Source organism: Cherax quadricarinatus, chromosome 37 (assembly GCF_038502225.1).
Source record: "Cherax quadricarinatus isolate ZL_2023a chromosome 37, ASM3850222v1, whole genome shotgun sequence".
NCBI classification, from domain to species: domain Eukaryota; kingdom Metazoa; phylum Arthropoda; class Malacostraca; order Decapoda; family Parastacidae; genus Cherax; species Cherax quadricarinatus.
Window position 1 is genome coordinate 8,402,477 of NC_091328.1, and position 23,621 is coordinate 8,426,097.

General features: G+C 41.4%; 1 protein-coding gene across 3 annotated transcripts in view; it reads left to right on the forward strand.

Annotated features, from left to right (window-relative positions):
• The first annotated feature begins 1,255 nt into the window (after positions 1 to 1,255).
• Positions 1,256 to 23,621, forward strand: part of LOC128702507 (protein FRA10AC1 homolog) — a 48,633-nt gene continuing 26,267 nt past the window's right edge. The window contains exons 1-2 of one of the 3 annotated variants that reach the window (XM_053796785.2): positions 1,256 to 1,385; positions 3,160 to 3,349. In XM_053796785.2, coding sequence (XP_053652760.2) covers positions 3,335 to 3,349 — 15 coding nt within the window. In that variant the 5' untranslated portion in view covers positions 1,256 to 1,385; positions 3,160 to 3,334. Of the gene's footprint in view, positions 1,395 to 1,465; positions 1,606 to 3,159; positions 3,350 to 23,621 lie in introns of those variants that run through there. The other 2 variants (XM_053796799.2, XM_053796794.2) reach the window with 2 other exon arrangements.

Consider the following 23,621-nt stretch of genomic DNA (forward strand, 5'->3'; position numbering starts at 1 on the left):
ACATGATTATATACACCTGGAAAATCCTAGAGGGACTAGTACCGAACTTGCACACGAAAATCACTCACTACGAAAGCAAAAGACTTGGCAGACGATGCACCATCCCCCCAATGAAAAGCAGGGGTGTCACTAGCACGTTAAGAGACCATACAATAAGTGTCAGGGGCCCGAGACTGTTCAACTGCCTCCCAGCACACATAAGGGGGATTACCAACAGACCCCTGGCAGTCTTCAAGCTGGCACTGGACAAGCACCTAAAGTCAGTTCCTGATCAGCCGGGCTGTGGCTCGTACGTTGGTTTGCGTGCAGCCAGCAGCAACAGCCTGGTTGATCAGGCGCTGATCCACCAGGAGGCCTGGTCACAGACCGGGCCGCGGGGGCGTTGACCCCCGAAACTCTCTCCAGGTAAACTCCAGTAAACAGCATTTGGTGTTCCCAGGCGGTCGCCCATCCAAGTACTAACCAAACCCAACGTTGCTTAACTTACCATACCACGGATGGGGATAGAACCCGCGATCAGTGTCTCAAAACTCCGACCGTCGTGTCATTACGATTTCGTGGGTCTTGCTTAACTTCGCTGATCGGACGATAAGCGGTGCGTTGAACGTGGTATGGCCTTGTAGGTTTAACACTTCTTTTTTATTTTAAAAGCTGTACGGTTCTGGTGGCCTGGTGGCTAACGTTCTCGCTTCACACGGCGAGGGTCTGGGTTCGATTCCCAGCCAGAGTAGAAACATTGGGCGTGTTTCTTTACGCCTGTTGTCTGTTCCCCATCAGTAAAATGGGTGACTCAAGAAATCGTAATGACACGATTGCAAACAAACCATACACCCGGCCGGGATTGAACCGCTGGTCTAGTGGCTAACGCGACGGACTCTGTGACCGCGGGTTCAATCCCGGCCGGGGGTATGGTTTATTTGCAATCGTGTCATTACGATTTCTTGAGTCATGTATGGTTAGTAAAATGGGTACCTGGGTGTTAGTCGACTGGTGTGGGTCGCATCCTGGGACACTGACCTAATTTGCCCAAAATGCTGAGCATAACAAGGGGCTTGCTATATAGTAGTATGTCATTGATGGCAGCTAGACCTGTATACCATGTACATGTACTTGTAGTAAATAAAAATATTATTATTATTAGGTGTGCATACAGAAAGCCCCTTAATATGTAGACCATTTCGGCCAAACAAGCAAATAAGGTTAATCCAAAGTTTCTTTCAGATATATAGGAATGAGATAGGCTCACTTAAATTTAACTCGGGGTCAGCTTACTGTTAATGAAAAGAAATGTGTACCATTTTGAACACTCAAAGAAAACTGACTAGTAAAAGTGATATAAGCGACCGTCTGGACCACAACAATAACAACAGCGCTTCAACTTGTCCGTGAGTTTGGTGAGAAATTTTATTCGGATTATTAACCCGGAGGATTGATAACCAAGGATAATTCAAGGAAACCAAGTGGTGTGGCTTCCATAACACAGGGAAGCCAATTGCTCTTATTTCTGTTGGGGTCCTTTAATTTCCTCAGGGTACCACACATGAGTCTGCTAACACAGGTGTGGCCTACTTGCTGCTAGGTGACTTCACCCATTCCCCAGCCTAGGTATGTGCCTTGATTCAGTGAGGATATCGATCCGAAAACCCCAGGGGTTACTAATGTTCAAGGACCTCGATGGAAATAATTCACTGACTTTTTTGGGTTGTCCTGTGTAATTTACACTGTATGATAATTGTACTTGTGCCTAAATCAACTTACTACCCTCGCGTTCCTCAGCTGTATGATCCCTTTAGGCTTAGTAGCACTCCATGAATATAATCCCTTTCCTCAGATCGAACTTCCCATTCTAGGGAGGTGCCTTGTTGTAGGTGAGGTGTTTGTGCTCCAAGGAAATGAAGCCAGCCTCGCCTTTCTTGGATGTAATTTAATCTACCTCCCATTCTCCTTGTGCTGTATGACTTACACAGGTTTAGCTCTCCCCCTTTGAATGTAATAGTAATGCATATTAATACATATTAATCACACGTAAAGTGGGAGTTGTAACAGTTGCTCTTTGCTGATGACACTGTGCTCTTTGGAGATTCTGAAAAGAAGTTGCAGAGATTGGTGGATGAATTTGGTAGAGTATGTAAAAGAAGAAAATTAAAACTGAATACAGGAAAGAGTAAGGTTATGAGGATAACAAAAAGATTAGGTGATGAAAGATTGGATATCAGATTGGAGGGAGAGAGTATGGAGGAGGTGAATGTATTCAGATATTTGGGAGTGGACGTGTCAGCAGATGGGTCTATGAAAGATGAAGTGAATCATAGAACTGATGAGGGGAAAAGGGTGAGCGGTGCACTTAGGAGTCTGTGGAGACAAAGAACTTTGTCCTTGGAGGCAAAGAGGGGAATGTATGAGAGTATAGTTTTACCAACACTCTTATATGGGTGTGAAGCATGGGTGATGAATGTTGCAGTGAGGAGAAGGCTGGAGGCAGTGGAGATGTCATGTCTGAGTGCAATGTGTGGTGTGAATATAATGCAGAGAATTAATAGTTTGGAAGTTAGGAGGAGGGGCAGGATTGCCAAAACTGTTGTCCAGAGTGCTGAGGAAGGGTTGTTGAGGTGGTTTGGACATGTAGAGAGAATGGAGCAAAACAGAATGACTTCAAGAGTGTATCAGTCTGTAGCGGAAGGAAGGCGGGGTAGGGTCGGCCTAGGAAAGGTTGGAGGGAGGGGGTAAAGGAGGTTTTGTGTGCGAGGGGCTTGGACTTCCAGCGGGCATGCGTGAGCGTGTTTGATAGGAGTGAATGGAGACAAATGGTTTTTAATACTTGACGTGCTGTTGGAGTGTAAGCAAAGTAACATTTATGAAGGGGTTCAGGGAAAGCGGCAGGCCGGACTTGAGTCCTGGAGATGGGAAGTACAGTGCCCTCACTCTGAAGGAGGGGTGTTAATGTTGCAGTTTAAAAACTGTAGTGTAAAACACCCTTCTGGCAAGACAGTGATGGAGTGAATGATGGTGAAAGTTTTTCTTTTTCGGGCCACCCTGCCTTGGTGGGAATCGGCCAGTGTGTTAATAATAATAAAAAAAAATTAATACACTAATAATATAATACTTTAGCTCTTAGTTATGATTGTAATAATAATAATAATTATACATGAAAAATTTCAGGAAGATGATATGGAAACACGAATAATCACCAGGACTTTATCACATACAAGCCTACCAGAGAACAGCAAGACATCACACCTCACTACAACTCCAACAGTCATGGAAAGAAACCTTTGATTATTTTACATATGATAGAGATAAACAAAAGGGTGGGACAAGAGGAACATAACTTGCCATGTCATTATTAAGGGTAAGGAAGTAAAATATAATTTCAGTTAACTTTCTGGATTAGCATTTATAACACCATATCCTGATAATACAATTTTAGTTATACCCATCAAAGGAAATGCCTTGAGGCTAGTGAAGGACTCATGATCCAGGGAATCAGAGCTATCCTCCCCTTCCTTAGATCAAACATAATCACCTCCCAGTTTCCAGACATTTTTTTTTAATTGTGCACAGATGAATTTATTGGTTAGCTGGACTTGAGTTCTGGAGGTGGGAAGTACCTGCCATGTCCCTACTTACTCTTAGATGAACCGGGTCAGCAGGTGAAAGGAAATATGCCCAGGCGGGAGAGATACATGATTATATACACCTGGAAAATCCTAGAGGGACTAGTACCGAACTTGCACACGAAAATCACTCACTACGAAAGCAAAAGACTTGGCAGACGATGCACCATCCCCCCAATGAAAAGCAGGGGTGTCACTAGCACGTTAAGAGACCATACAATAAGTGTCAGGGGCCCGAGACTGTTCAACTGCCTCCCAGCATACATAAGGGCGATTACCAACAGACCCCTGGCAGTCTTCAAGCTGGCACTGGACAAGCATCTAAAGTCGGTTCCTGATCAGCCGGGCTGTGGCTCGTACGTTGGTTTGCGTGCAGCCAGCAGTAACAGCCTGGTTGATCAGGCTCTGATCCACCAGGAGGCCTGGTCACAGACCGGGCCGCGGGGGCGTTGACCCCCGGAACTCTCTCCAGGTAAACTCCAGGTAAACTCCAGTGTGTAAAATGCATGCACAGTACACTCATAATTTACCTTAAAATATTTGTAGTTTTAACCCTTTGACTGTTTCCGACGTATAAATACGTCTTACGAGCCAATGTTTCTGACGTATTTATACGCATAAATTCTAGCAGCTTCAAATCAAGCAGGAGAAAGCTGCTAGGCCCACATGTGAGAGAATGGGTCTCCATGGTCAGTGTGCACCATATAAAAAAAATCGGGGAGCCAGTGGTGCATTGTGGGAATGCCATTTCAGTTGTCATTTTTCAGCATGTCTAGTGGTAAGAAATATGTGATTCCCCAGCAAATCTGGGACTCTTCTCTTCCCAAGTGATGCTCTAACACAGATGGAAGTGTCAGTGAAGATCAATTTCATGATTTGGAGGAGTTTGAGACCAAAAGCAATGGAGGAGGAGGAGGGGAGGAAGAGGAGGAGGAGGAGGAGGAGGAGGGAAGGAAGAGGAGGAGGAGGAGGGAAGGAAGAGGAGGAGGAGGAGGGAAGGAAGAGGAGGAGGAGGAGGAGGAGGAGACGAGGAGGAGGAGGAGGAGGAGGAGAAGAGGAGGAGGAGGAGGAGAAGAGGAGGAGGAGGAGAAGAGGAGGAGAAGAGGAGGAGGAGGAGGAGGAGAAGAAGAGGAGGAGGAGGAGGAGGAGGAGAAGAGGAGGAGGAGGAGGAGAAGAGGAGGAGGAGGAGAAGAGGAGGAGAAGAGGAGGAGGAGGAGAAGAGGAGGAGAAGAGGAGGAGGAGGAGAAGAGGAGGAGAAGAGGAGGAGGAGGAGAAGAGGAGGAGAAGAGGAGGAGGAGGAGAAGAGGAGGAGAAGAGGAGGAGGAGGAGAAGAGGAGGAGGAGGAGAAGAGGAGGAGAAGAGGAGGAGGAGGAGAAGAGGAGGAGGAGGAGAAGAGGGGGAGGAGGAGAAGAGGAGGAGGAGGAGAAGAGGAGAAGAGGAGGAGGAGGAGAAGAGGAGGAGAAGAGGAGGAGGAGGAGAAGAGGAGGAGAAGAGGAGGAGGAGGAGAAGAGGAGGAGAAGAGGAGGAGGAGGAGAAGAGGAGGAGAAGAGGAGGAGGAGGAGAAGAGGAGGAGGAGGAGAAGAGGAGGAGAAGAGGAGGAGGAGAAGAGGAGGAGGAGGAGAAGAGGAGGAGAAGAGGAGGTGGAGGAGGAGAAGAGGAGGAGGAGGAGAAGAGGAGGAGGAGGAGAAGAGGAGGAGGAGGAGAAGAGGAGGAGGAGGAGAAGAGGAGGAGGAGGAGAAGAGGAGGAGGAGGAGAAGAGGAGGAGGAGGAGAAGAGGAGGAGGAGGAGAAGAGGAGGAGGAGGAGAAGAGGAGGAGGAGGAGAAGAGGAGGAGGAGGAGAAGAGGAGGAGGAGGAGAAGAGGAGGAGGAGGAGAAGAGGAGGAGGAGGAGGAGGAGAAGGAGAAGGAGAAGGAGAAGGAGAAGGAGAAGGAGAAGGAGAAGAAGAAGAAGAAGAAGAATTGTTTGTTTGTTTGTTTGTGTAAACAAGTTTTGTAAACAATATATTGATAATTATGTTTGTGTGCTTATTGTGTTGTATACAACGAGTGTATATATATACATTGCACCTTACTTTGGTCTCATAGGCCACATAAGTTATGTGAAAAAATAAAATAGTGAAAAAAACAACAAACCTTCAAATACAAGTAAACTAAAGTTTACCGGGTGAGCGGCAGTCGCCGCTGTTGCCATACGCGGCTCATTTTCTGCAAACTTCACGGCTCTATATCTCGGTAAGTACCAATGGCAAAATTTTTTTTTTTGGACTAAAACACTCAGAAAAATAATCTTAACATTTTCATAAGAAAAAATAATTTTTTTTTTTTTTTGAATATTTGGCGACATAGAATGACAGTTTCAGAGAGGGGCCTGAAACAGTCAAAGGGTTAATGTAGGGCAAAAGGTGAATAGTATTTATTGTAAGAAGTCACGTGTGGTTGGTATGAATATAAGAAAGAAGGAACACTGTAACAGGCCTACTGGCTTATGCAAGGCAGGTCCAATTCTCCCACCAGCTTAAGTCAATGCCTTGACCTAGTGAGGTCAGACACGTCACTTAAGGGAGGAGCACGGCATCCAACCTAGTAGCACAAGCTAGTCGGGTCCAACTCACACCCATTCATGTACATGTATTTATCCAACCTATTTTTAAAACTACACAACATCTTAGTTTCTATGACGGTACTCGGGAGTTTGTTCCTCTCATCCACAACTCTATTACCAAACCAGTACTCTCCTATATCCTTCCTGAATCTGAATTTTTCCAATTTAAAGCCATTGCTGCGAGTCCTGTCTATGTTAGATATTTTTAGCATGCTATTTACATCCCCTTTATTAATTCCTGTTTTCCATTTATACACCTAAGTCATATCTCCCCCTAATTCTACACCTTTCTAGAGAGTGCAGATTCAGGGCCCTCAGTCTGTCCTCATAGGGAAGATTCCTGATACATGGGATCAACTTTGTCGTCCTCCTTTGTACGTTTTCCAGTGCATTTATGTCCATTCTGTAATACGGTGACCAAAACTGTGCAGCATAATCTAAATGAGGCCTAACCAAAGACATATAGAGTTGAAGAACAACCTGAGGACTTTTATTATTTATACTTCTTGCTATGAAGCCAAGGATTCTGTTAGCTTTATTGCAAACACTTATGCACTGTTGTCTTGGGTTCAGATTACTTCTAACCATAACTCCTAAATCCTTTTTGCAATCTGTAATATTAAGATCTACATTATTTAGTTTATATATGGTATGGTTATTTTCCTGTCCAACATTTAGAACTTTACATTTGTCTATATTAAACTGCATCTGCCACTTCTCCGACCACTGCATCCGTCTATTCAAATCATCCTGGAGTGCTCTAATATCCTCATTAGAATGAATTGGACAGCCTATTTTGGTGTCAGCAAATTTGCTTATGTTGCTGTTTATTCCCTCATCTATATTGTTTATGTAGATCGTGAACAACAAGGGGCCCAACACTGACCCCTGTGGAACACCGCTTGTGATGTGCCCCCATTCTGATTTCTCCCCATTTATGCAAACTCTCTGCTGCCTGTCAACCATGCCTCTACCCAGGAAAAAATTTCTCCTCTGTTCAGTGTGCCTTAAGTTTTCTCAACAGCATCTGATGTGGAACTCTGTCGAAAGCCTTACTGAAGTCCATATACACAATATCATATTCAATACCATGATCTACCTCCTCAAATACCTTAGTGATGAAAGTTAATAAATTCATAACTGTGCTGAGATTCATTAATCAATTTATGCCTTTCAAGATGGCTATGAACTGCTTCGGCAATTATTGATTCCATAAATTTACCAACTATGTAGGTAAGGCTTATTGGTTTATAGCTCAAAGCTAAGGACCTGTCACCTGCCTTGTAAATAGGTATTACATGTGCCATTTTCCACTTGTCTGGCATTATGGTAGCCCTCCTGGCCACCCCACCCACACATAATATACTGCAATGTTTAAAGTGCCCTAGAGTGATAAAATGCATATACAGTACACTCATTACTTACCGTAAAATATCTGTAGTCTTAATGGTCTTAACGTAGGGTGAGAGGTGAAAAGTATTTATTTGTAGAAAGTCAGGTGTGGGAGGTATGGTAGCCCTCCTGGCCACCCCACTCATGCACAGTACTATGTAAACAAACGGATGAATGCGTCTGGTTATGGTTCATACACGTTCATACAAACACCTTGCATTGTATACAAGTTGTCTCCACAGTGGTACAGTAGAATAAATAAAGAGCAACACTTCCAATCTCATGTCACGTCATTTTTAGAAGGAAGGTTGCTCTAACAAGTTAGTACAGAAGAATAAATAAACAGCAACATTCCCATTCTCATGCAACACACCATTTTTAGAGTGAATGATGATATTATTATTATTATTATTATTATTATTATTATTATTATTATTATTATTACTATTATTATTATAATCATAAAAAAGAAGCGCTAAACCCACAAGGGTCATGAATAGCTATAGATAGAGTGAAGGCATACGAAAGTAATATTTTTCTAGTTATCCCCCAATAACTGGTGTTTGACTAGAAAAAACGTAATTCTTCCGACACTCCTACAAACTGCTTGGTAAACACATCTCATATTTATGTCAGTTTTTATACTGTGGGTGTATGTATCATGTTTATATGTTACATAGCATGATTATTATGTAATTTTGACAAAAATATCATAGATGGATTAATGGAAATACCTGTACAGTGGACCCCCGGTTTACAATATTATTTCAGTCCAGAAGTATGTTCAGGTGCCAGTACTGACCGAATTTGTTCCCATAATGAATATTGTGAATTAGATTAGCCCATTTCAGACCCCCAAACATACACATACAAACGCACTTACATAAATACACTTACATAATTGGTCGCATTGGGAGCTGATCGTAAAGCGGGGGTCCACTGTATTAACATAACATACAATATTTAAGGTGCCCAAGAGATTACACGTACAGTGGACCCTCGTCTAACGAACGCATCGCATAACATTACAGCCGCCTAACGAAGCGTTTGAATGTAAAAATTTTGGCTCACATAACGATAAAAAACTCGCCTAAGGTGATTTATTTATTTATTTATTTATTTAGTAATTTTAGCATACATACAGAGGTACAAAAAAATACAGGTAAGAGCAGCATGCCAAAGCCACTTATATGCATAGCATTATGGGCTGGCTTAAAATTAACTTAAGATTAACTAAGCAATGATGAAATCAGTGATAAGACATTACTGTAAACAGATAACTATAAAGCACAAATGAGTATTACAAAGACAGGTCATATGGTTGCTGCATTGCTGTACATTCAGTAGAATGGAGTATTCTGTTAGGTAGTGTATTTAACCCTTTCAGGGTCCAAGGCCAAAATCTGAAGTCACGCACCAGTGTCCAAGGAATTTTGAAAAAAAAAAAAATTATTTTTTCTTACAGAATTAAAGAGCATATTTTTGTGAAGGTAATAAAACAAAAAAAAATTAGAATCTGATCAGTACTTACCGAGATACAGTGCCAAGAAGTTTGTAGAAAATGATGTGGTGGCGGCAACATCGACGAATTCCACATACGCGTATTATATTATTTTGTTTTTTTTGTTGTTTTTTCTTTTCTTTTCCAATTTTTTTCTATTCCTACTAACATTTGGGGCCTGAGAGACCAATACTGTATATAATGTATATATATATACTCACTGTATTGAACACAATAACCGCACTAAAGTTATTATCATATTATTGTTTACCACTATTGTTTATTACAATAAACATGCACAAATATTGTATAATACTAATGTTCTATCATATATTTACATATTTACAATCACTGGACATGGTTTTAGAACTGCTGGAGCTTGTGGAACTCCTTGAAACAAGGCACCATGCACAGAGGCACCTTACATTCCTCACACATAAACCGAGTGTCTTTGCGTCTTTGTTGCCGTCGTTTTGTTTGTGCACAGACAATGCATCTCTTCTGAGCAAATTTCTTTTGAGTTGAAGGAAGCTGTATTATGAAATGATCACCTTCTCTCCTCAAACGCTTGGGTATATTGTGATGAATTCGAGGACCATGTTGTATTGCAGGTGTTGTTACCTGGTACTTCATTATGAGTTGTCTGACAACAGACAAACAAAATTCACCATACGGTGGTCTGTTACCAGTCTTTATTTGGTACATATTATATGCATTCAGCATTGAAATGTCCATGAGATGGAAGAAAAGTTTCATGTACCACTTGTAACTCTTACGAACACAGTCAACAAAACCAATCTGCATGTCACACTTGTCAACCAAGCGCATGTTTTGTGTATAATCAATCACTGTCACTGGTTTTCGAATACGTTCATTAGTCACTCGATCAACTTTGCCACTGTCTTGCATTTCATTACGGTGAATGGTTGTCAACAATGTGACATCTCGTTTGTCATGCCACCGTAATGCCATGATGTCATTGGCAGTAAACACCTGCACGTCATCACCACGAACACCTGCATTGAGCCTGGGCATATGTTTACGATTAGAACGCACTGTGCCACACACATCTGTCTTGTTCACTCGCATGAAATCACTGAGTAATGGGCTTGTGTACCAGTTATCGGTATATAATGTATGGCCCTTACCAAGATATGGTGCCATCATGTTTCTCACTACGTCACCTGATATACCCAATAACATCTTGGTATCTTTCAATGTTTTACTACCCGTGTATACAACAATATCCAACACCAGGCCACTGTCACAATCACAGAGTACAAACAATTTTATACCAAAGCGGTTCCTCTTGCTCGGTATATACTGCTTGAATGACAGTCTACCTTTGAACAAAATCAAAGACTCGTCAATTACAAGATTCTTGAATGGATAAAAGTATATCCTGAACTTTTGTTTGAGATACATGAAAACATTTCTAATCTTGTATAACCTGTCACTTCTGTCAGGCCTGGTTTTGTCAGAGAAGTGCAACATACGTAACAGTAAGATAAACCTGTTCACTGGTATTATTTCACTGAAGGATGGGGTACAAATTAGCCGATCTGTGGACCAGTATGCTTTTATATTATGCTTATAGACGTGAGGCATAAGCATTATTGTTGCAAAAAGCAAATACATTTCTGCAACAGTCGTCTCTTTCCACCTGTGTAGTCTTGACTGTGGTGATAGGATCGTATTTGCCATGGTGTACTGAAAATACTTATTACTTTCCCTGACAATAATTTCCATCAATGGCTGGTCAAAGAATAATTCAAAGAATTCCAGTTCATTGGCCGTGGTTCCAAGGGGACAGGTAGGTAGAATTCCACTTTGAGAGTCATCAAAGTGGTGAGGGCTGGGAACAAAATTGGGATTTTGCTGCCAATCCCAGATACGGTTTGCTGGTGGATACTGGACATCATAGGCTGGTTGAACGGGTGGTTGTGGCGGGCTCGTGGGTGACGCTCCGCTTTGTCCTTGAACTGACGAGTCAGCAGCGTGGGTCCCCGCGTGGAGCAGCGAGTCACGCATGGCGGTGCCACTACCACCACCAGCCCCACTAACACCATCCACTGATGTTTGTGGCCCATCCATGCCAAGTGTAGCCACATCATCCTCACTATCACTACCTAAAACGGGTGTAGGGCCACGGGATGTACTCCGGGATGTACTCCGGGATGTACTACGGGATGTACTCCGTCCCCTAGACACAGCATAGGGTACACTACCCGAGCGCATGCGGCGGCGAACATACCGACGCTTCACTGGTGAATATGTTTCCTCACTATCACTACTCGAATGATCGTCGAGCGCAATAAAATCACAATCCACGTCAGAATCATCGTCATTACTGAAGTCAGAGGCCAGGCCACGGGAAAATATTAGTTTTCTCTTACGTTTAGGAACACCCGACCGTGAGTCACGAGTGCCCACACCAGAGGTAGAAGGTCGAGGATCGTCGGGGTTTTCTGCACTATTATCGATATCCTGGTCATTCTTTTCGGTCACTAACTGATCAAAGCCGTAGAATTCGTCTTCATTTCCACTTCCATCAGTGTCAGAACTATCAGATAGGAAGAGGAGAGTCCCAATTTTCCGGGGAGTGAGAGCTGACTTGCGACGAGGCATGGTGAACAAGGGCGACTGAGCCGGCGTTCCCACAATGCTATGCAGGCGCCTAGATTTTTTGTTTATGGCGCACACCCACGGCGCAGACCCATTCTCTCATATGTAGGCCTATGAGCGCTTTCGCGCTAAATTTGACGGCGCTAGAATTTTGGCGTAGATCTACGGTTTGGACACTCACCGACCAGCCGTAGATCTACGGGACGGACCCTGAAAGGGTTAAAAAATAACAAAGTTAGATTGGGTCCTAGGTTTAACATTTATGTGATATAATTGTGAGAAACATTTAGGATATACAATTTATAAGGTTCAGTTATTCAGTATTTATTTGGTTTTGGGTGAGTAAGTGATCTTTGAGAAGAGACTTGAATTTATAAACAGGTAGTGTTTCTTTTATATTTACAGGTAATGAATTCCAGATTTTAGGGCCTTTTATGTGCATTGAGTTTTTGCATAGCGTGAGATGGACGCGAGGAACATCAAAGAGTGATCTGTGCCTTGTGTTATGGTCATGTGTTCTGTTGAGGTTGGCAAGGAGATGTTTGAGGGGAGGGTTAATATCAGAGTTAAGTGTTCTATGTATGTAATAGGTGCTAAACGCAATTTCTTCTCTCCCAAACTCTCTACTCATGGGAACTCTTCTATCCTCTGCCTTCCCTACATTTCCGGTCTTTCTAATCTCAACAATTCTCTCCGTCCCTTAGACATTAAGCTTACCTTCCGCCAGACTAACACTCTTCGCACTAATCTCGTTCATACCTCTCCTCCCTCTACAGATGTTCCTGGTGTCTACTCTATTTCTTGCTCCTCCTGTCCTCTTCAATACTTCGGTGAAACTGGTCGATCTCTTTCTGACAGACTTAGGGAGCACAAAAATAGTGTTAGGCTTGCCGACACTAACAATGCTCTTTTCTGTCACGTCAGAGATCATAGCCATCCTATTGACTGGTCTTCTGCTAAAACTGTCTTCCCTACTTCCAACTCGAACAGTCGCCGTCTAGTTGAATCCTCTCTAATACACAACTTTCCTTGTATGAACCTTAGCCCTGGCTTCATCTCTGTAGATGCCTTCCTCTCCCACTACATTGTAAAATGCTCCAAACTTCAGAACACCCGTGACTTAACCTGAATCCTCACTTTTTCTTTTTCTTTTTCTTCTTCCTCTTCCCCTTTCCTCTCTCCTTTTCTCCTCTGGGTTGTCTTTCTCTCTCCTGTCTCGTGTTTCTGTTCCTTCTTCATTTATTTTATTTCACCACTTCCCCTTTCACGCACCTCTGTGCGCTTGCTCTCCCTCTGTGGGTATCTAGCTCTCTTGCAGTGCTCCCCTTCCTTTGTATTTGACTGGCTCGTCTTCCTTATTTCCCACTTCTTCCGCTACCACTACTACTACCTCTTCTTCTTCTACTACCACTACTGTTGAAATTAAGACACATGTGCGGCGTCTGGCTGTCTTTGTTGTGGACGTTTCGCCATCCAGTGGCTGGCTGGATGGCGAAACGTCTACGATGGGGATGCCCGGGTGTTGTGCATGTGTCTTAATTTCATCCTGTCGGTATTATATACAATTCTTGTACTACTACTACTACTACTACTACTACTACTACTACCACTACCACCTCTTCCTGCCTATATATAGCCGTCCTGCTCCACCTCTGTTAGTGTGACTTTGTCAATGGTCCAAGTCGGACCGAAACGTCGTCGTAAGCTTCTCTCTTTTATGTGCGGGTTATTTGTGTATGTAATAGGTGCAATAATAAGTATGGATGTTTTGTATGGTGAGTAGGTTGAGTGTTTTGAATATTGGTGGAGTGTGCTGCCTGTAGTGAGAATTTGTTATCATTCTAACTGCAGCCTTTTGTTGGGTAATTAGTGGTCTGAGATGGTTAATTGTTGTTGAGCCCCATGCACAAATTCCATAGGTGAGATAGGGGTAAATAAGAGAGTGATAAAGGGCCAGAAGGGCTGACTGTGGAGCATAGTACCGTATCTTCGATAGTATGCCTACAGTCTTGGAAATTTTCTTAGAAATTTGTTGTATATGTGTATGAAATTTGAGTCTATTATCAAGGTGGATTCCTAAGAATTTTCCCTCTGTTAGCTTTGTGATAGGTGATCCGTTTATCGTTATGTTAAGAGGGACATCTGTAGCTCTGTTACCAAACTGAATGAAGTAGGTTTTGTCAATGTTTAGTGTAAGTTTGTTAGTCCTCATCCAGGTAGATATTTTCTGTAATTCGGTATTTACAGTATTGGCTAGCGTGACTGGGCTCGGGTGAGAGAAGACGTATGTAGTGTCATCTGCAAAAAGTGTGGGTTTGAGTAATTGCGAAGCATTTGGTAGGTCATTTAAGTATAGGAGAAAGAGAAGAGGGCCAAGGACACTTCCCTGTGGGACACCAACTGTAATTGGTTGTGCGGAAGAGCTTGCCCCATTTGCGTACACATATTGGCTTCTGTTGCTGAGGTATGACTTGAGGTAGTTGAGGGAGTGCCCTCTTATACCATAGTGTGACAATTTTACGTGGAGCAAGTCATGGTCAACTGTATCAAAAGCTTTACGTAAGTCAATGAAGATCCCCAGTGGGACTTCTTTTTTCTCTATTGCAGTGTATATATGTTCTAGCATGTGTATAATAGCATCATTAGTATTTTTATTAGGCCTGAATCCAAATTGGCAGGGGTTGAGTATGTTTTGGGAGATGAGGTAGGAGTAGATTCGTTTATGAATTAATTTTTCGAAGATTTTTGAGAGAGGGTGTAAATTGGATATTGGCCTATAGTTATTCAACTCTGTTTGGTCTCCTCCTTTATGGATCGGGGTGACCCTTGCTATTTTGAGAACTGTAGGGAAGGTGGAGGATTCAATGGATTTGTTAAAGAGTGTTGCAATGATTGGTGATAGTACTTGTGACACTTTTTTGTATATAAAGGGTGGTAAGGTATTTAAATCTCCTGCCTTGTTTTTTAGTGCGTTGATAATAAGGGAGACTTCGTATGGGTTAGTTGGAGCTAGGAACAGTGTGTTCGGGTAGTTGCCAGTGAGGTAGTCCCACATGTGGCCTGAGCCCGCCTCAGCTGCCCCGTGGGTGCCAGTGTTTACAAGCCAGCCAGTGCGGTCGCATCTACGCATACATTCGGTACGTTTCACATTATCCCAGTGTTTTTAGTGCTTGTAGCTGCAAAATAAGTCACCATGGGCCCCAAGAAAGCTTCTAGTGCCAACCCTGTGGTAAAAAGGGTGAGAATTAGTGTGGAAATTAAGAAAGAAATAATTGCAAAGTACGAAAGTGGTGTGCGTGTCTCGGAGCTGGCCAGGTTGTATACCAAACCCCAATCAACCATCGCTACTATATTGGCCAACAAAACGGCAATCAAGGAAGCTGTTCTTGCAAAAGGTGCAAGTTTGTTTTTGAAACAGAGATCGCAAGTACTCGAAGATGTTGAGAAACTGTTATTGGTGTGGATAAACGAAAAACAGATAGCAGGAGATAGCATCTCTCAAGAGATCATATGTGACAAGGCTAGGAAGTTGCATGATGATTTAATTAAAAAAATACCTTCAACTAGTGGTGATGTGAGTGAATTTAAAGTCAGCAAAGGTTGGTTTGAGAGATTTAAGAATCGTAGTGGCATACATAGTGTGATAAGGCATGGTGAGGCTGCCAGTTCGGACCAAAAAGCAGCTGAAAAATTTGTGCAGGAATTCAAGGAGTACATAGAGGCTGAAGGATTGAAACCTGAACAAGTGTTTAATTGTGACAAAACAGGCCTGTTTTGGAAGAAAATGCCAAACAGGACCTACATTACTCAGGAGGAGAAGGCACTCCCAGGACATAAGCCTATGAAAGACAGGCTGACTCTTTTGTTGTGTGGTAATGCTAGTGGTGATTGCAAAGTGAAGCCTTTATTGGTGTATCACTCTGAAACTCCCAGAGTGTTCAGGAAAAACAATGTCCTCAAGGCTAATTTGTGTGTGATGTGGAGGGCAAACAGTAGGGCATGGGTCACTAGGGACTTTTTCTATAACTGGTTTCACCATGTGTTTGCCCCCACTGTGAAAAATTACCTCCTGGAAAAGAAATTGGACCTTAAGTGCCTCCTGGTATTAGACAGTGCTCCTGATCATCCTTTAGACTTGGCAGAGAGAATTTCTGGGGACATGAGCTTCATCAAGGTCAAATTTTTGCCTCCCAATACCACTCCTCTCCTCCAGCCCATGGACCAGCAGGTCATTTCTAACTTCAAAAAACTCTACACAAATGCTGTTTCAAAAGTGCTTTGAAGTGACCTCAGATCACTTTAGTATCCTCAGTTATTATTATTTTTTTATTAACACACTGGCCGATTCCCATCAAGGCAGGGTGGCCCGAAAAAGAAAAACTTTCACCATCATTCACTCCATCACTGTCTTGCCAGAAGGGTGTTTTGCACTACAGTTTTTAAACTGCAACATTAACACCCCTCCTTCAGAGTGCAGGCACTGTACTTCCCATCTCCAGGACTCAAGTCCTGTCTGCCGGTTTCCCTGAACCCCTTCATAAATGTTACTTTGCTTACACTCCAACAGCACGTCAAGTATTAAAAACCATTTGTCTCCATTCACTCCCATCAAACACTCTCACTCATGCCCGCTGGAAGTCCACGCCCCTCGCACACAAAACCTCCTTTACCCCCTCCCTCCAACCTTTCCTAGGCTGACCCCTACCCCGCCTTCCTTCCGCTACAGACTGATACACTCTTGAAATTCTGTTTCGCTCCATTCTCTCTACATGTCCGAACCACCTCAACAGCCCTTCCTCAGCCCTCTGGACAACAGTTTTGGTAATCCCACACCTCCTCCTAACTTCCAAACTACGAATTCTCTGCATTATATTCACACCACACATTGCCCTCAGACATGACATCTCCACTGCCTCCAGCCTTCTCCTCGCTGCAACATTCATCACCCATGCTTTACACCCATATAAGAGCATTGGTAAAACTATACTCTCATACATTCCCCTTTTTGCCTCCAAGGACAAAGTTCTTTGTCTCCACAGACTCCTAAGTGCACTGCTCACCCTTTTCTCCTCATCAATTCTATGATTCATCTTATCTTTCATAGATCCATCCGCTGACATGTCCACTCCCAAATATCTGAATACATTCACCTCCTCCATACTCTCTCCTTCCAATCTGATATCCAATCTTTCATCACCTAATATTTTTGTTATCCTCATAACCTTACTCTTTCCTGTATTCACTTTTAATTTTCTTTTACATACCCTACCAAATTCATCCACCAACTTCAGCAACTTCTCTTCAGAATCTCCCAAGAGCACAGTGTCATCAGCAAAGAGCAACTGTGACAACTCCCACTTTTGTGATTCTTTATCTTTTAACTCCACGCTTCTTGCCAAGACCCTCGCATATACTTCTCTTACAACCCCATCTGTAAATATATTAAACAACCATGGTGACATCACACATCCTTGTCTAAGGCCTACTTTTACTGGGAAATAATCTCCCTTTTTCCTACATACTCTAACTTGAGCCTCACTATCCTTGTAAAAACTCTTCACTGCTTTCAGTAACCTACCTCCTATACCATACACCTGCAACATCTGCCACGTTGTCCCCCTATCCACCCTGTCATACGCCTTTTCCAAATCCATAAATGCCACAAAAACCTCTTTAGCCTTATCTAAATAATGTTCACTTATATGTTTCACTGTAAACACCTGGTCCACACACCCCCTACCTTTCCTAAAGCCTCCTTGTTCATCTGCTATCCTATTTTCCGTCTTACTCTTAATTCTTTCAATAATAACTCTACCATACACTTTACCAGGTATACTCAACAGACTTTTCCCCATATAATTTTTGCACTCTCTTTTGTCCCCTTTGCCTTTATACAAAGGAACTATGCATGCTCTCTGCCAATCCCTAGGTACCTTACCCTCTTCCATACATTTATTAAATAATAGCACCAACCACTCCAAAACTATATCCCCACCTGCTTTTAACATTTCTATCTTTATCCCATCAATCCCAGCTGCTTTACCCCCTTTCATTTTACCTACTGCCTCACGAACTTCCCCCACACTCACAACTGGCTCTTTCTCACTCCTACAAGATGTTATTCCTCCTTGCCCTATACACGAAATCACAGCTTCCCTATCTTCATCAACATTTAACAATTCCTCAAAATATTCCCTCCATCTTCCCAATACCTCTAACTCTCCATTTAATAACTTTCCTCTCCTATTTTTAACTGACAAATCCATTTGTTCTCTAGGCTTCCTTAACTTGTTAGTCTCACTCCAAAACTTTTTCTTATTTTCAACAAAATTTGTTGATAACATCTCGCCCACTCTCTCATTTGCTCTCTTTTTACATTGCTTCACCACTCTCTTAACCTCTCTCTTTTTCTCCATATACTCTTCCCTCCTTGCATCACTTCTACTTTGTAAAATCTTCTCATATGCTAACTTTTTCTCCCTTACTACTCTCTTTACATCATCATTCCACCAGTCGCTCCTCTGCCCTCCTGCACCCACTTTCCTGTAACCACAAACTTCTGCTGAACACTAACACTACATTTTTAAACCTACTCCATACCTCTTCGACCCCCATTGCCTATGCTCTCATTAGCCCATCTATCCTCCAATAGCTGTTTATATCTACCGTAACTGCCTCCTCTTTTAGTTTATAAACCTTCACCTCTCTCTTCCCTGATGCTTCTATTCTCCTTGTATCCCATCTACCTTTTACTCTCAGTGTAGCTACAACTAAAAAGTGATCTGATATATCTGTGGCCCCTCTATAAATATGTACATTCTGAAGTCTACTCAACAGTCTTCTATCTACCAATACATAATCCAACAAACTACTGTCATTTCGCCCTACATCATATCGTGTAGTATACTTATTTATCCTCTTTTTCTTAAAATATGTATTACCTATAACTAAACCCCTTTCTATACAAAGTTCAATCAAAGGGCTCCCATTATCATTTACACCTGGCATCCCAAACTTACCTACCACACCCTCTCTAAAAGTTTCTCCTACTTAAGCATTCAGGTCCCCTACCACAATTACTTTCTCACTTGGTTCAAAGGTTCTTATACATTCACTTAACATCTCCCAAAATCTCTCTCTCTCCTCTACATTCCTCTCTTCTCCAGGTGCATACACGCTTATTATGACCCACTTTTCGCATCCAACCTTTACTTTAATCCACATAATCCTTGAATTTACACATTCATTTTCTCTTTTCTCCTTCCATAACTGATCCTTCAACATTATTGCTACCCCTTCCTTAGTTATGTAAACCTTATAGGTTAGGCTTGGAAGGGAGTGACTAAGAGGACCTTGAACTCTGATTGGAGGAAATTGTGGCCAGAATGTGCAGAGGAGAGGGATTTCGAAGGGTTTGGGGCTAACCCTCAGGAGCCTATGCTGGTTGTGGAATCTATTGTGGTACTGGGGAAGTCCTTGGGGTTGGAGGTTAGTAGGGAAGATGTGGAAGATTTGGCGGAGGAGGACGATGAAGAACTAACCACTGATGAGCTGCAAGAGCATCTGCAACAGCAAGAGGCCAGACCTGAGGAAACTGCTTCAGAGGAGGGGAGAGAGAAATTAAAGAAGTTGACTTCTTCAGAGATTAACCGTTTCAGGGTCCGTGCCGTAGATCTACGGCTTTGTGTTCAGGGTCCAAACCGTAGATCTACGCCATGAGCTCAGCTCACTCTGATAAGCTGTGAGCAGTAAATTTGGGCCTAGATATGAGAGAATACATCTATGTGGTATGTGTGCACCACATAAAACAAATCCTGAGACTGTAATTTTCGATTAAAACAGCGACTTTGCAGTGTTTTTTTGTATATTTTTTAGAGTTGTATTTGCAATTTCTTGGTCTCATTTGATAGAATGGAAGATATACTACAGAAATAGAGATGATTTTGATTGGTTTTAGAACTGGAAATGGCTTGAAACTGAGCTCAAAGTAGCAGAAATGTTAAATTTTTGCCGATGTTCTAGAGTAAACAAATGACCTCACACATCTAATACACACCAGCTGGTGGGTCTAATATACATTCGCAAATGTGCTGATATTATTTATACAATTATTACAATATTGCATAACAGTAAATCTTTTATTTTTTGGTTTGAATAAAAATTCATTATGTGAATAAAAAATCAAAATGGAATTCATTTGTAAAGCCTGAAAATGTAACTAATGAACAGAGGAAATGTTAGTTTAGTGCCAGGAAGGCCTGCATTGTTTATTCTGGACCCTGTTTTGAAATTGGAGTATTTTGAACTTTGCATTAAGTTGGCCAAATTACCAATTTCCGGTCACTATTTTGTTGTTGAAACAGTTGACTTGGCAATTTCTTGTGCTCAATCGATAGAATAGAAGTAATACTAGTGAAATAGCGAAGAATTTGGTTGACTGGAATACTGTAATTGGCCTAAAATGGGAGTCAAATTCAGCAAAATCGCTGATGTGTAAATATTGCCGACACATCAAAATTCACAAGAGCATAATTTCGTCAATTTTCCATCAAATTTCGTACCTTTTGTTTTATTACCTTCAGAAAAAGATTCTCTACCATTTCATAAGAAAAAATAACAAAATTATTTTTTTGAAAATTCTTGGACCCTAGTGCACATGTTGAAATTTGGCCTCTGGACCCTGAAAGGGTTAAGGAAATGTGTGAAAAGTTGCTTGAAGTGCAAACCTTTATGGATGAAAATCAACATAACACAGCTATTGCAAGCCGTGCTAGTGACTATTACATTGACAGTGTTGTGGCCTATTTTAGGCAAATCTTAACCCTTAAACGGTCCAAATAGATCGACGTTTAAATCCGTAGTTCTCCAAAAGTAGATCTATGTTTTTTACACATTTTCAAATGTAAAAAAAAAAAAAAAGATGTACATTTGTTTACATACTTTCAAATGTTGAAAAAACGTATATATACGTTTGGACCATTTAAAGGTTAAAGGAACACGAGGTACAGAGCTCTATGGACATATTTGTTGTGTGATCGAGGTCCAGTGACTCTCAAGTTGGTCCTAGTGGCATTAAAAGAAGAACAGAAGTAACCCCAGAAAAGGACTTGCTACCTCAAGTCCTCATGGAAGGGGATTCCCCTTCCAAACAATAACAACTTCCACCATCTCCCCTCCCATCCCATCAGTGATCACCAGATCTTCAATAAAGGTACATGTCATGTATTCTTTATTTAGTACAGTAGTAATTGTGCATGTCTTCTTCTGTTTGTGTAGGAAAATGTATATTTCATGTGGTAAAATTTTTTTTTTTCATACTTTGGGGTGTCAGGAATGGATTAATTTGATTTCCATTATTTCTTATGGGGAAAATTAATTCACCTAACGATAATTTTGTCTAACATTGAGCTCTCAGGAACGGATTAATATCATTAGGCGAAGGTCCACTGTATTATTATTAATACATATGGCATCTTCAAGAGTAGAGAGAGACTTAGTGATTTTAATGTGTACCTGCATGTCAGCACAGTGTGTAAGTATATTTAGGTACAGGTACACATAAGTATAAGTATCAGAGTACATATAAAATATGCAATAACTTTAAAACACTTGAAATTTTGGAAAGTTTCCAGATATAATAGAGATGTGCTCACGAAGAATGTAAACAAACTGGGTGGGGCTCGCTGTATTAGAAAGATGGGGAGCCATATAGCAAGTTTTGGTCATAATATGAAATCGCCATATTAGCAGAATGCCGTAAGGCATTCTTGCACTAGCTGTACTTGCACTAGCCTTTGCAACAACCAGCCTGAGTATCTTGAGTTTGGATCAAACTATACTTGTACTAAGCAACACCCACTAAATGTGTGCTGTCCCAAAGTAAGTTGGGTAGGGATAAGTTACATTACATTACATTACATTAATTTATCAGAGAGGGTAGTATATAGGAAATATTCTAGGAAGGAAAGGCAGATTTGGACCACAGACAGTAACCAAGGTGGGAAGAAGAAATAAAAGACACAAAGAACAGATAGGTGAAGAAGACAGAAGGACTCTACAAGAATCTAAAGGTGTAGGTTAAAGAGATATACAGTTATAAAGAAGAGTAGCATTTGAAGATAGTGTTAGTTTTACTATCATCCATGATAATTTTATGGGTTATAGGAATGTGAATGCTAGGGAAGCAGACCCCTCAAGGGAGGCTCATTGATGCTAGTGAGGAGCTCTTTATCTAAGGAATTGGACTCGTCCTCCCCTTCCTTGGATCAAACCTGAATGCCTCCCAGGCACTTTATGACCCCTATGGGTTTAGTGCCTCCCCATAAATATAATAATAATATAGAAGCAAATAAAAGACAATGGAGCTCTCTAATTCCATAATACTTGGATACTAAAACTGTATACGTACAGGCTTTTCATTAAGAATGATCAGAAGGCCCTGGATGGGAAATATAATTCTAGACAGTGAATGATACAGAGCCTAGAAAGAGTAGCTGTGAAAACAGGAATTGACCAAGCATTGGGTTGAAGGGCTACCATTGCTTGAGGATGATTCTTCTACAAATCATCTCTGTATTTTCATACACTTATAAATAATGTTGCAGACTAATTGAATCTAAATAACACCTTTTTTGTGGGTACCTGACTGGCAGATGAAGTGGGTGAGCAAGAGAAATCTGGTTAACCCTTTCAGGGTCCGTCCCGTAGATCTACGGCTTTACGTTCAGGGTCCAAACCGTAGATCTACGCCATGAGCTCAGCTCACTCTGATAAACTGTGAGTGGTACATTTGGGCCTAGATATGAGAGAATACATCTATGTGGTATGTGTGCACCACATAAAACAGATCCTGCAGCACACTGTGTATAATGAGAGAAAAAAAATGAAATCATGATTTTTCGATTAAAACAGCAACTTTGCAGTGTTTTTTCGTATGTTTTTTATAGTTGTATTTGCGATTTCTTGGTCTCATTTGATAGAATGGAAGACATATTACAGAAATAGAGATGATTTTGATTGGTTTTAGCACTGGAAATGGCTTGAAACTGAGCTCAAAGTAGCAGAAATGTTAAATTTTTGCCGATATTCAAGAGTAAACAAACGACCTCACTCGTCTAATACACGCCAGCTGGTGGGTCTAATATACATTCACAAATATGGTGATGATATTTATACAATTATTACAGTATTGCATAACAGTAAATCTTCTATTTTTTGGTGTGAATAAAAATTCATTATGTGAATAAAAAATCAAAATGGAATTTATTTGTAAAGCCTCAAAACATAACTAATGAACAGAGGAAATGTTAGTTTAGTGCCAGGAATGCCTACATTGTTCATTCTGGACCCAATTTTGAAATTGGAATATTTTGAACTTTGTGTTAAATTGACCAAATTAACAATTTCCGATCACTTTATTTTGTAGTTGAAACAGTTGACTTGGCGATTTCTTGTGCTCAATCGATAGAATAGAAGTAATACTAGTGAAATAGCTAAGAATTTGGTTGATTGGAATAATGTAATTGGCCTAAAATGGGAGTCAAAGTCGGCAAAATCGCCGATTCGTAAATATCGCTGACACATCAAAATTCGCGAGAGCATAATTTCGTCAATTTTCCACCAAATTTCGTACTTTTTGTTTTATTACCTTCACAAAAAGATTCTCTACGATTTCATAAGAAAAAATAACAAATTTTTTTTTTTTTTAAATTCTTGGACACTGGTGCGTGACTCCAGATTTGGGCCTTGGACCCTGAAAGGGTTAAGCAGGAACAGTTCATATGCTTACAGCACTAAAATGTGCAACAGTCGTCCGTAGCTTCATTAAAAACAACAATTTCTTGTTATAATGAACAGTTTTGTAATGAGTATGCACTTGCTACACATTT